At 34.7% G+C, this 12847-nt stretch overlaps 2 protein-coding genes across 3 annotated transcripts; both read left to right on the plus strand.

Annotated features, from left to right (window-relative positions):
- The first annotated feature begins 1468 nt into the window (after positions 1 to 1468).
- Positions 1469 to 4422, plus strand: LOC115246368 (KICSTOR complex protein ITFG2-like). The gene is made up of 8 exons (XM_029825139.1): positions 1469 to 1672; positions 1789 to 2007; positions 2084 to 2171; positions 2246 to 2471; positions 2573 to 2856; positions 2964 to 3703; positions 3778 to 4012; positions 4100 to 4422. Exons 2-8 carry the CDS (start codon positions 1949 to 1951, stop codon positions 4277 to 4279), a joined length of 1812 nt encoding a protein of 603 aa, XP_029680999.1. The 5' UTR covers positions 1469 to 1672; positions 1789 to 1948; the 3' UTR covers positions 4280 to 4422.
- A 138-nt stretch (positions 4423 to 4560) lies between these two features.
- On the plus strand, positions 4561 to 11066 carry LOC115246369 (sodium-coupled monocarboxylate transporter 1-like). Of its 2 annotated transcripts, none has more exons than XM_029825142.1 (9): positions 4561 to 5010; positions 5485 to 5733; positions 6336 to 6681; positions 7877 to 8031; positions 8520 to 8660; positions 8727 to 8835; positions 9272 to 9493; positions 9715 to 10223; positions 10583 to 11066. In XM_029825142.1, the coding sequence occupies exons 2-9, from the start codon at positions 5513 to 5515 to the stop codon at positions 10674 to 10676; spliced, it is 1797 nt and encodes a 598-aa protein (XP_029681002.1). In that variant the 5' UTR covers positions 4561 to 5010; positions 5485 to 5512; the 3' UTR covers positions 10677 to 11066. The 2 variants fall into 2 exon arrangements, with proteins under 2 accessions (XP_029681002.1, XP_029681000.1); XM_029825140.1 differs by having other exon boundaries at positions 5512 to 5733.
- Positions 11067 to 12847: the final 1781 nt, after the last annotated feature.

Consider the following 12847-nt stretch of genomic DNA (forward strand, 5'->3'; position numbering starts at 1 on the left):
GCATTTTTTGTGAAATTGAAAATTCTTTTATAAAAACATATTTATTCATATATCTATTTAGATTTCTTCAGCTCTTATAGCCAAAACTATTTTATTGTAATGTAGAAATATTTATGCAAAATTGTTATTATATAGAATTTAATTTGTTTGTATTTATTATTAGAAAATGCAATGTAGATAAATTTTAGTAACAAAAAATAATTCGTGAGGGGTAAAGTATTTTGATTTATATATGTTATTATATATATAGGATATTATAACTATTACATATAATATATAGAGTGTATAGTTTTAAAATTGATTTCTCTTATATTAAAAATTAAATACCTAATCATATGTAATATATAAAGACATTTATAAATACAAAGTGCTATTAATTACATATAGTGACTATATGTATATATTGTTATTAAAAAATCAGATATAATAATATATATATATGTGTGTGTGTGTGTGTGTATTTGAAAATCTTATTCATTTTTAAATAAAAAATACAGATTTAATTTTAGTTAAGATTCTTCTTGAAAAACAGGTATTCAAAAAATTGTTCTTTTTTTTATTATTTCATTACTTTTGTTAATTTCTTCACAAATAATTTTATAATCTTGCAACTATGAAAGATGAAGGTACGAATACTAAATTATGAAAGTACGAAATTATGTACACAAAAAATGTGCGAATATGATGTTTCTAATATATATTTTTTAATATTTGTGTTATTCAAATACATATATCTTATGAAAGTAAGATGCATAAATCATAATATTAATTATATATATATATTATTAACGCAATTTGAAAAAAATTATATATTTTTTTATGAAAACTAAATTTATCTCAAATTTTGTAGATTGATATAATTTTCTTTATTTATTTCACATTTGATTTGATTCTCCAGATTTAATCTCCAGTCTCCATATATATACACAATCTCATCATAAAATCATAATACAGTGTACACATTCAAAACCTCCATATACTCCATATAACCTGTTTCACTTCAGTTTTCTTTTGACTTCCGATCTTTCGAAAATATAAAAAACAAACATTTTTCTCATATACAAATAATATTTCGGTTTAAATTTCTGCATGTCCCCTGCACTTCTTTTATAATATACGTGATAAATCATGATAAATTTTGTTAAAAAGTGAACGCGTAACCTGTAAATAGTTTCCTCATATTTTTTTCATTGTTATTATATTTTATATTAATTATATTCGCGTGTTGAGACAACATATCTGACATTGAAAGCAGATGAACAATAACACGTGAGACATAAGTGATGATCGAATATTCATGCTACTGGATCAAGCGCGTTAGAACAGAGAAGTACTTTGCACGTTTCTTCCGTGGAAAATTTGATAGATGAGAATCCCACGTTTTATCCGTAATGTTCTGATAGGCATCCCGATTGGGATTGCTTTTTGTGACACAGTTGGATATGTTGCAAAAGTGGAGGGCATCTCTATGCAACCTGCATTGAATCCAGATTTACGGTATCCTGATTATGTATTCTTAAATCGTTGGGCTATCCGGAATCAAGATATAAAGCGTGGTGATATAGTCTCTATCACATCTCCCAAAGTGCCAAATCAAACACTCATCAAAAGAGTTGTAGGACTTAGTGGAGATATTGTGGACACGAATGGATATAAGCTCAGCGTTCTTCAAGTATGGATGTGATACATAACTGTTGGCATATGATAATGTTGGGGCTTTAATAAACTGATATCGGCTATGTTTTATTATTTTTTATCTGTGAATAAATTATGATATTTCGAATACAGGTACCACAAGGTCATTGTTGGGTGGAAGGAGATCACATTGGGCATTCTATGGACTCTAATATCTTTGGACCAATTTCTCTGGGTTTAATAACAGCGAAAGCTACATATATAGTTTGGCCACCAAGTAGGTGGCAACAGTTATATTCTACAAAGTTTAATCATGAGAGCTGTTAGCTTTGTAAAGAAACTGCAATGGGAATTACCTGGTACTGTATGCAGGTAAGTTAAATTATCACAGACTCTGTTAGTATTATAAATTACTTGAGAGTACAAATTATTTGAATATTATGTATAGGCATGGCTTAACAATAGGAGATGTCGACAATGATGGTGACAATGAATTGGTTGTCGGTACTGCTGAAGGAGAACTTTACATCTTCAAGGTAAACATTGATGGTAATACTATTAAAAATTTTGTTTTAAAGCTATATATAATATTTATTCTCTTGTATGGCAGGGATCAGAATTATGGCAGAAGATCACTGGTCTTGGTCTTATAACCAGTGTAGCAATTGGAGATATTTTTAATTATGGACGCAATGCACTTGTTGTCATCTGTGGTGATGGATGGACACATATATTTTATAGTCCTAGATCTGTCAATCCTAATAATGCAAATGTACCTGTAAGTCAACATGTTGGCAAAGATGCAAATGAGCAAGACAACTTCAAAACGAATATCGGTGAGTGTGAGTTTCAGAATGTAAACAGATATGCTTTATGGAATAGTGCAAAAAAGCTTAGTTTTTGCTCTAGACAACTCACATAGAATATATATGTGTAGATATAATAAATTCCCAAAACTTGGAATATATTGACAATACAACTGAAATTAATGAACTCTCTGGAAAAATGGAATGTGTGCATGTACAAAGAATCCCAACCAATACAAAGATAGTATTGATAGCTGATGTTGATAAAGATGGTGCCAACGAGATGATTCTTGGTCTGACAGATCGTGTTGTTAGATCCTATAGATGGTCAAGTAATGCTGACTTAGGAACGGGAAAATTGATTGGCCTAAATAAATGGGAATGCACCAATCAAATAGGAACAGTTACACTGCAGGTATGCTAAATTATATATGATGGTCATTATATAATTAAATTAATATTGGTTATAATATAGAAAGATATATTAAGCAGAGATGCTGATATACAAACATTTTTATTTAGCATACTGGCGATGGTACACCAACTCTGCTGGTTGCACAACCCGGTGGTACATTTATGCGGATTAAATGCAACCCTGCTGATTGCCACTTAAAGGATACTTCTTGCGAAGCTGTTGATTATCAAACATTAGGAATATCTAGGATGCGTAATCAAAATATTTCAACTGAGATTATCGGAGATTTAGAACCAGGAATGACGCCGTTTATTTCGACGCTTGAGCCTAAAATGTCTAATTATATGCTTAAAGATAAATCGTCGAAGCAAAATTTTGCAGACGACAGCCAATTGGGTATGAAAACCTTCAAATCCGCATCGCTCGAATTCAAAAGAAATCATTCGCAACCCGTGATTCGGAAAAATAGTCTGGATATGACAGGCGAATATACTAGAGATTTTACAACAGAGAATCAACAAGTAGTTAAATTTTATAGTCCTGCCGATTCTTCCAGTACTGATGAAGTGGATGGCAACTTTATCGGTGGCAAAGTTATTCACAGAGAATTCAAGAAAACGACAAAAAACATGTTGTTACCATCTTTTAAGGATTTTTCCTTCGATGATAAAAATAAGAATAAAAGTAATAATAATAACAATGATACTAGTAATATGAATCAACATGAGAAAAAAGATAACAAATCGAATAATAAAATTAGTAGTGAAAGTGCTCCGAAAGGAAAACCTTATGCTTTGGCAACACTTGATGGAACTATTATGTTAGTGCAAGATGAAATTATTTTATGGTAAGCGATTACATATTTAAATATATTTGTATAATTTACAAAATATATCGCATTATGTTCTCTTTTCTTGATAGGGCTATGCAAGTAGATCATCAGATATTCGCTCTATGTCGATTGGATGTCACAGGTAATAATTCCGATGAGATAATCGCCTGTGCTTGGGATGGTCAGACCTACATCTTAGATCAACAACGGCACAGCGTACGCTTTCAGTTTGAGGAACCGGTCAGAGCTTTCTGTACGGGAAATTACAATGTGACTCCGGGAACATCTAGTCCCAGTTTAGTGTACAACACTTTTAACAACAAGGTTTTTATACACATATACGAGATACTACACAAGCATAATTGAAATAATTGATCGTCGTTAATGATTATGATCTTTTATTTCTTCCAGATCTTTCTTTATTACGATGTTATTCTTCCGAGCATGACGATCAATGCTTTGAATCCCATGAAGGATTTTGAATCTGACGAAATACAGACCTTAAAGGAATTAGTTGGCGAGTGCAGTACTAACCAGAAACAGCGGAAGATGCAACAATTAACCGAATGGCTGTTATACGGCGTACATTAGCATATGGAACAGATAATATATAGGAGCAGGGAGATATGTAATAAAATATGCATATTCTAAAATATGCATTGAATTATTTTTGTTCTTTATATTTCTAACATTATATTAATAATGTTAGAAATGAAAATAAATCGATCGAATATATTTGTCCCTGAACGCGTCTAACCAATTTTAAATTAAAAATATCCGATAATGCTTGTAAAGCGAGATTTTTCTTTGGTATCTTTCATATTTCGTATCGATAGAGTGAAAAGTCTTATGCGGTCATTCTATGGGATGTACTGCGTTATCGCGAAGAATATACGACCGACGAAAAGTTGATCTAATTTCTTGGCAAACAAGAGGCTAATGATATCAGCGAAATTAATTTTGGTAGAGTGCAGCGTAAAGTTGCCTATTTAAGGATTCTCGCCTATTTGCGGAATCTTCCGAATCACAGCATTTTATCTACAATGCCATAAATCGGACTGACATTGCACCGAGTATCAGCCCAACATATAGTATCGCATTGCATGTTATCATTGTCAGTGAGTATGTAGATTTCGTCAGGTACTTTTCCAAATTCCTGCGAGGCTGTTTTATTAGATATATATACATGATCAGACCGTGGACACGTAAGCTGCATTTTTCCGAAATCCGATGTCGTTTTAGTGCCGGAATAGTGCATTCAAACATTAATTCAAACCGCCGTATCAGACAAGTAGAAAGGAAATAATCGAAATATAATAAATGTAAGTATAATCGGCAATATGTAACATATATTTGCAAAATTTCGATGCGCGCAGAATTTAGAATAAGATTATCTAAATTTATTTCTATTTGAATATAAAATAATAATTTTGTGTTTGACATTTCTCGACAAAAGTTAATTAAGAAATTCGCGTAAGAAATGATAAAAGAGGATGAATATTAAATATCATTAAATATTATACGCGATGCATGTGACACTATTAAGAGAGACGTATGTGCAGCAAACCATGACGGACGATTAGAAATATTTCCAGTTTAATAACCCGGTTTAGTTACCGTTCATATACAGCGGAAGACCGGTAATGCATAATCTCACTTTCTACTTTGCAACAAGAGAAAGAGAGTTCTCGGTGTTCTAAAACAAATTTAAACGTAAGATAGTTTAACGACTGCATCTTACGCGCGTGTATTCATCTGAAACGTGTCGCGGATATTCGAATTTCTACAATACGCAGTTCATCAACGGGAATTAACAAATCCAGGATGATCACCAATGGCACGGAATCGTTTTTTGCGGGTCACGAGTTGAAGGAACTCACCTTCGGATGGACCGACTACATCCTGTTCGGTGGTTTGCTGGGCATCAGCATTCTCATCGGCATTTACTTTGGCTTCTTCAGCACAAAACAGGACAATACTACCGAGTATTTGCTCGGCGGCAAAACCATGTCCTTTCTTCCGATTAGCATGAGCCTCATAGCCAGGTGACTTAACATGTATTTCACGCATTTTGCCATTCCCAATAATGTCTTCATCAAGAGTAGGATAACCTGTTTAATTAGAAAAAAAATATAATTTTAATTTTTTATTATTTATTTGAGGCCAGCTATCTCCGCGACCATTTTTTTAGATAAAATTTTTACTCTGTATAAAAATATAATATTACCTATACTAATTTAATTATGTCTCAAGTTTAAGGAAAGTTAAACTTAAAAATTTATTTTACACGAAATATCTTAAAATCGTTGCAATTATAGTAAAAGTTTGGCAAAATGAAGATTGTCAAAAGCGAGGAATGTCTAAAATAAAAGTAAGGCCTCGCTTTTGTTTTGTAATACTATTATAAATTAAGACGAAGTACTGAAGATGGCCAAGAGCATTAATTGAGCTTACGTACTTTCTAAACTTCAAATTGAGATTCTGATAAAATAAGATTTACCTAAGATTAATTGAAGAATAAGATTTCATTAAAGATATCTAACAGGAGATGTATTAGAAAATACCCTGTATAATTTTATTAAAACAATCGTTTTATATTGAGAGTGCGAAGAAAATCCATTTCTAATGGGGATTAAATTTATTTCAGTCACATATCGGGGGTGTCTTTGCTCGGCGTGCCCTCTGAAGTGTACCAGTACGGGACTCAATATGCAGCGTGCATTTTCACATCCTTCATCTGCTGTCTCCTAATCATATTATTATATCTGCCGGTGTTTTACAAGCTACAGCTGAAAAGCACTTTTGAATATTTGGAAATTAGATTCGCCAGGCCCGTTCGGATATTAGCATCCTTTCTCTTCACCCTTTCGTTGGTGATTTATGTGCCGCTGATAATCTACGTGCCGGCATTAGCCTTCTCGCAAGCAACGGGAATGAATCTGCATTATGTTGCGCCAATGATATGCTTGGTGTGCATTTTCTACACGACTATCGTAAGTGAAACAAATTTATATATATATTGTAGCGATTTTAATTATCGTTATAAATTTTGAATCTTTATGATAAACATTTTTTATCAAAGATTGTAAAGTCTGTATTGTACTTAAATTTTTAAGGAAAAAAAAACGTTTAATATATTTGCAAGTTTAAGAAAGTTTCTTTGAGAACATTTCTGATACATTTATGAGGTTTAATAGACAACAGATTCCATTCAATTGCATTTGAATAAAGAATACGAATGAATGCTGTTATCGTGTATATGAATGCTATTAACATTCGCACGTGCTGCATATTGAAATAGAGATTATCAAGATCATAGAAATTGTACAATAACCGTGTCTAAATTAGCTAGAAGATCGTGAGGGTCCCGAAATAAAACATCCATAACGTTTTTACATGTCATGTTGAAGCTGTGGCATTATCAGATATCTTAGTCTATTTAGACGAAACGTACAGCTGTGACAGTTAAATGAATGACTATTTAGAGTAGAATTATCTAAAGGTTTGCTGAAAACGCAACTGTGGCCTTATCATTTTTAAAAATTGGATTATTTATGATGCAGCATCGCGCGATGCGACAACAGAATAATGATTATGTCGCCACGTCATTTGAATAAAATACACAAAAGCAATGACAAGATTTGGCGTCTATTTATCTTTGTCTTTCGTTTATTTGACAATAGTATACCAAATATTCACATGATTTGCAGTAGATACATGGATTGTTTACAAGTAGGCGTTAGAAATAAGTCTAATACCTTGATAGAACAGATTAATAAGAATATGTGCTAATGGAGAATAAACGCTTTTTAAACATGTCTGATATAATTGTTTATCTAAAATGGAACCTAGATAACTTGACGCGTGGCGTCAATTGTGTTACATATTGCGCGTAATACACTATAAAATTAGTATGAAAAATTCTTTTTAAAATAAACAAGCTTTTTCAATATATAATATATATATATACGATAAGACATTCATATATCGATAATGATTTATAAAATACACAAATCACGGCGCTCCATTGTAACGTCATTATGCAGTTGTGCGTTACGATATCTTCCCCCGGGTTTACGTTTCACCGACTCCCCAATCGTACAGTTTGATTCTCCGCACGTCGCGCCGTGAGTGACACTGATACCTTTATTGTATCGCGAGTAATCTCTTTTTGAAAAAAACTTATAGGGAGGTCTGAAGGCTGTCGTATGGGCGGATACGGTTCAGATGACGGTGACTATCGGAAGTCTCGTTGCCGTTCTGATTTTGGGAACTATCGCCGTGGGCGGCATCGGCGCGACCTGGAGAATAGCCGAAGAAGGTGGTAGAATTGTGTTTTGGAAGTAAGAACGGTATTTTTGTATATACTTTTTATCGTTACTTTTTCATTACAATCTATTAACAAGAGATGACCATTATTAAAAATGAAACGAGACTGCGGATATACAAGTATTGTGTAAATTCGTGTGTTGCTTTATCAAGTACCGCACATCAATGTCAGTTAATTAAATTGCGTCGATTGCGTTAATGTAAACCAATTTCGGAATATTATTCCGCGCTGTGTTTCAGCTTTTCTAAATACTAAACTGCATTGTGTATGTTATATTATATCAGCTCTTCAAATATTAAATGCTGTTCATGCATCTACATACGCGTTTTATAACTGTATAATACGCTGTTATATAGCTGTTATAAGTTGAGATAATAATGTATAACAACATATGCAAGTTTATTCAACGTCCAATCTATAAAATGCTAATCACGATTAATAACGTGACATAACTGTATTGAACTCCTACTATAAATTATATTAATTATATCTCTTTTACAGCATGAACCCTAGCCCTTTCATTAGAAATTCGTTTTGGGGTATGTCAGTGGGAATGACAATGACGTGGCTGGCATCGCTGGGCATTAACCAAGTTTCTATACAAAGATTTCTGGCAGTGCCTACCATTAAAGAAGCGCAAAAGTAAGTGCGCGAGTACCAGAATTGCTCGAGACACGTAACAATTGTTTTATACAGGTATTTTCGTAGGTCAATATGGTTCCTAGCTGTAGGTCTAGTGGTCGTAAAATTTATCTCCGTCTTCACCGGTCTCACAATGTACGCAAGATATCATAAATGCGATCCCATAACTGCACACGTAAGTTTTGACATTTATTAGCTTCTAGCTTACTACCTGCTAAGCTCCCTGTATATTCTCAGATATGAAGAATGCTTGATAAAAATTACATGAAATTTTAAGAACATCTTTCTTTTTGAAAATCATTCTTTTTGAGATTTTAATATGTAAGTAATTGATTTTTTATTACATTTTTAGATAGCAATAAATAAGTTTTAGTCTTAAGACTCATAATAAAATGGTTTCTTTTATTTTTATTTCATAAAATGAATTTTCTTTATTAAATTTATTTATAAACTCTTTAGTTTGGCTTATCTCTTTTAGTCATATTCTTATATCGCATCTCGTGTAGAGATAAATCGTGCAATTAAAGTAAGATTAAAAGGTCAGACACTTAAAGGATTAAATAAAAATGCCTCTTATAAAGATTCCACTAAGGGAATTAACTTGTTTTCAGGTGGTAGCAAGGAGCGACAAGATATTGCCGTATTACGTGTTAGATGTAGCCGCGGATGTTCCAGGACTTCCTGGCCTCTTCCTCGCCGGTCTGGTGAGCGCCGGTCTCTCGACGATGAGCGCCGGACTGAACACAGTCGCCGGCACGATTTACGAGGATTTCATCGATCGCTGGATGCCAGAGAGCAACGACAAAGAGACTAAAGCTGCCAACATTATGAAGGTACAAAGACGGAACATATTATGCGGATTCAAAATCGCGGTAAAAACAAGAGACTTTCAGTCTCTTTTCTTTTTCCGTAATGCAATATTATTAAGTGCGATTCATTAAGTAAAAATAATCTGGATACATGTATATGTATCATCATTTTAGCAAAAATTCAATCTCTTATAAATAGGCGATATAAGCAATGCATTCCACACAATGGTTTATATCATCCTCAGGTCACGGTGGTTATCTTAGGCATCCTGTGCGTGGGCATGGTGTTTGTCGTGGATCGTCTCGGGGACATCTTCCAGCTATCCATGACTGTCACCGGAATCACCGCCGGTGCGATGCTGGGCTTGTTCTCGCTGGGGATGCTGGTACCTTGGGCGACGACTAAGGGGGCAGTAGCCGGCGGACTGGTGTCGATGATGACGATGATCTGGATCATCGTTGGCGCGCAATGGCATATGGTGAACCGTCGTCTCTACTACGAACCGCTGCCATCTACGACGGACGGTTGCCTGAACTTGCCTGGTCTGAATCGTACGATTGCAACGGCGCAGAATCTTTCGGTTCAAGTCGAATCCGCGGACGAGCCTTTCTTCATGTACAGGATATCCTTCATGTACTACACGTTATTAGGCGCTCTGATTGTGATAGTGATCGGAACGATAGTCAGCTTCGTCTGCGGCGCTCCTGACTTGGGCGACGTCAATCGAGATCACTTGACACCATTCGTCACCAGGTATGTGTTCGAGTACCTCGTTATGGTTTTGAAATAGAATATATAAGGAATATAAAAGAAAAAGATATTTTTTCCCAACCATTTAATCGAAATCTATCATTATAAAAATTATTCTATTCACTCCAATTTCATACATATATATATTTTATAATTGACGAAAAGTAGATAAAGTCAAAAAAAGATTGACTATATCTGTCCATTTCGCTATCTTGTATAAAAATCATTATGGTGTTAAAGATTTAAGTGAGATTCTGAAATTCAACTTATTTTAAATATTTTTATCATTTATGCATTTATACATACTCGTATATATTTATTGTTTGTTATTTTTTTATATGTGTATATTATTATATTTGCAGATTTATGCCACCAAAAAAATATATGGAGGTGTCGTTGCACACAGTACCGACAACGCTGGTAACCAATTTAGAGAAAGAAGAACTGAAATCTTAAAACATGTATATTTTATCCTCGCAAATCTCTTCTCTGATATTACATAAGACATTATTACAGCAAAAAAATGTAAACGTGCGCTTGAATATTTGAGAAACTGTTTGATTGGAAATTGATCTCTAATAATATTACATACTTTGCGTAATCGAATACATAAATATGTTAAATATTCTATCATAATCTAATTTCTGCTGAACTCAGGCGAAGATTGTTTTGAGAGAAGGCTAGTCCAAACTTTTAATATTGATCAACATCGACGCAAAGGTGTTTATATATATATTTAAACCGTCCAAGGAATAAAGAGAAAGAAAAGGAAACAACTTCAATCAATAAATCCTTAATACCATGAATTATTGGAAGACAGCGATCGACAGACAAACAGGCGCATTTGTCGGGAGATAACTGTATCTAACTGGCTCGTTCAGAGTTGAAAGCACCCATTAGAACGTCGATGAGGGTGTCAAATTGACTAGATTATATATCTGCCCCACGCATCTTAATACAAACACACAAGTCTCTCCCATCTGATACATCTGGAGGAACGATGCCTATCGGATTAGGGCTGAATGTAAATGCCGCGGGAGTTTTTTGTCGAGTCATTCGTCGAGTCTCTATTTAAAATCCGCGATGGATCGATTCTGCCGTCGCGGCGTGAACAAATTTTTTGAATCTTTAGCTCGTTTCTCGAGAAGCAAAAAGTAAAGTCACCGACTCGATCACGGGCGAGCTTATCGTTACGAATCCGAGACGACGAAACGAAGAATTCTTATCAATATCCGAGATGCGATCTCTTGTCAACTCTTAGGCGAAGGAAACTCCGACTAAAAACTATTCCGCGGGAACATTCCACATCCATCGTGGAGAAACGGCGCGTCCTATCTCGAAGCGGCGACCACATTCCACCGCAGAGCGTTTTATTTTATTGGACTGAAAGGTGTCAAATATAGGTGGCAGGGGGACCCATCTACTTACATACCGACACGCGAGTTTGAGAGAACCCTCCGCCTGTTCCTCCGTCGCTCCCCCCCCCCTTCTTCTTTCTATTCGGTTTGATCTCAACGTGTGGGTAAAATCCCAAAGTGAGGACCCGGTTCGCATTGTGACCGGGTGACAGATTTTTGACAGATTCTGTCTGATTTGGTGTCGAGTGACAGACCTGAGAGGCCTGATCGCGCGCAGTCTCCTCGTGGTTGGCGTTGGTACCGCCCCCCCCCCCCCCTTTATACCGAGTATCTTTCGAAAGCAACGCTTGACTATGCTTCGCTCCGGTAATTCTTCTCATACTAATTATTTTTATATTTATAACACTCTATCATAGCGATAAAAATTTGAATTAAAAAAAGAAATTATATTTGTACCAAAAAAAGGCATAATTCATTAAAAGTCTAAATTTTTAATTTTAAAGAATTACGTAGATTTGTTGAAGAAATCAATATTAATCGCAACAAATAACATCGATATATTTAAAATAAATCGAAGATATTCCATGTAAAACGGTTATTCCAACTGATGCAAAAAATAACTAAATTATCTTTTGCGCTTTAATTTTATTTTTGTACTTTTATTATTTTTAAAATGTAATTAAACGCAATCTCTATTTTTATGTTCCTTTATTTTTCTCTCTTTTTATATATAGCTTGCTCTTTCATATTTTTAGTAGCTTTAAATAGAATTTTTCGTCTTGCGTTTTTTATGTTATAGTTGGCTACTCACAATCAGCTAGACTCTCGCTACAGACCTGTACATAGGTCAAAGACAAATTTTTGGGTTTCGGTCACAGCTACTTCACGGTAAAGGTTGCCTGGTTTCTGTGAAGCCACTATATGTGCGAAACCGTCATAAAAGGCCAGAGGGTTGGCACGGTATGGGATACGACTTATTTTGTCGACAATACGCACGGTCAGGCGCTAGTATAAAGACACATAATGCACCCCGGTAACGTGAAAATTATTCTGTCAAACATTCGGGTGTCGGATTTACGCCGGCGTCCGTCTACGACACGCTTTTTCGGAGAAGACACGTCAATCGCGGCCGCTTTCGGCAGATGCCGAAAGGGTGTTTCGGTCAATGAGATGTATGCCGATCCGCACGCATGTTATTTTAGGTAACAAGAATGTTGTATATGTCATACGGTGTTTAGTTTTTAAGTTTTAAGTAGTCAATTCACAACG

The sequence above is a fragment of the Formica exsecta genome, unplaced genomic scaffold (genome assembly GCF_003651465.1).
Source record: "Formica exsecta isolate Colony F162 unplaced genomic scaffold, ASM365146v1 scaffold149, whole genome shotgun sequence".
NCBI classification, from domain to species: domain Eukaryota; kingdom Metazoa; phylum Arthropoda; class Insecta; order Hymenoptera; family Formicidae; genus Formica; species Formica exsecta.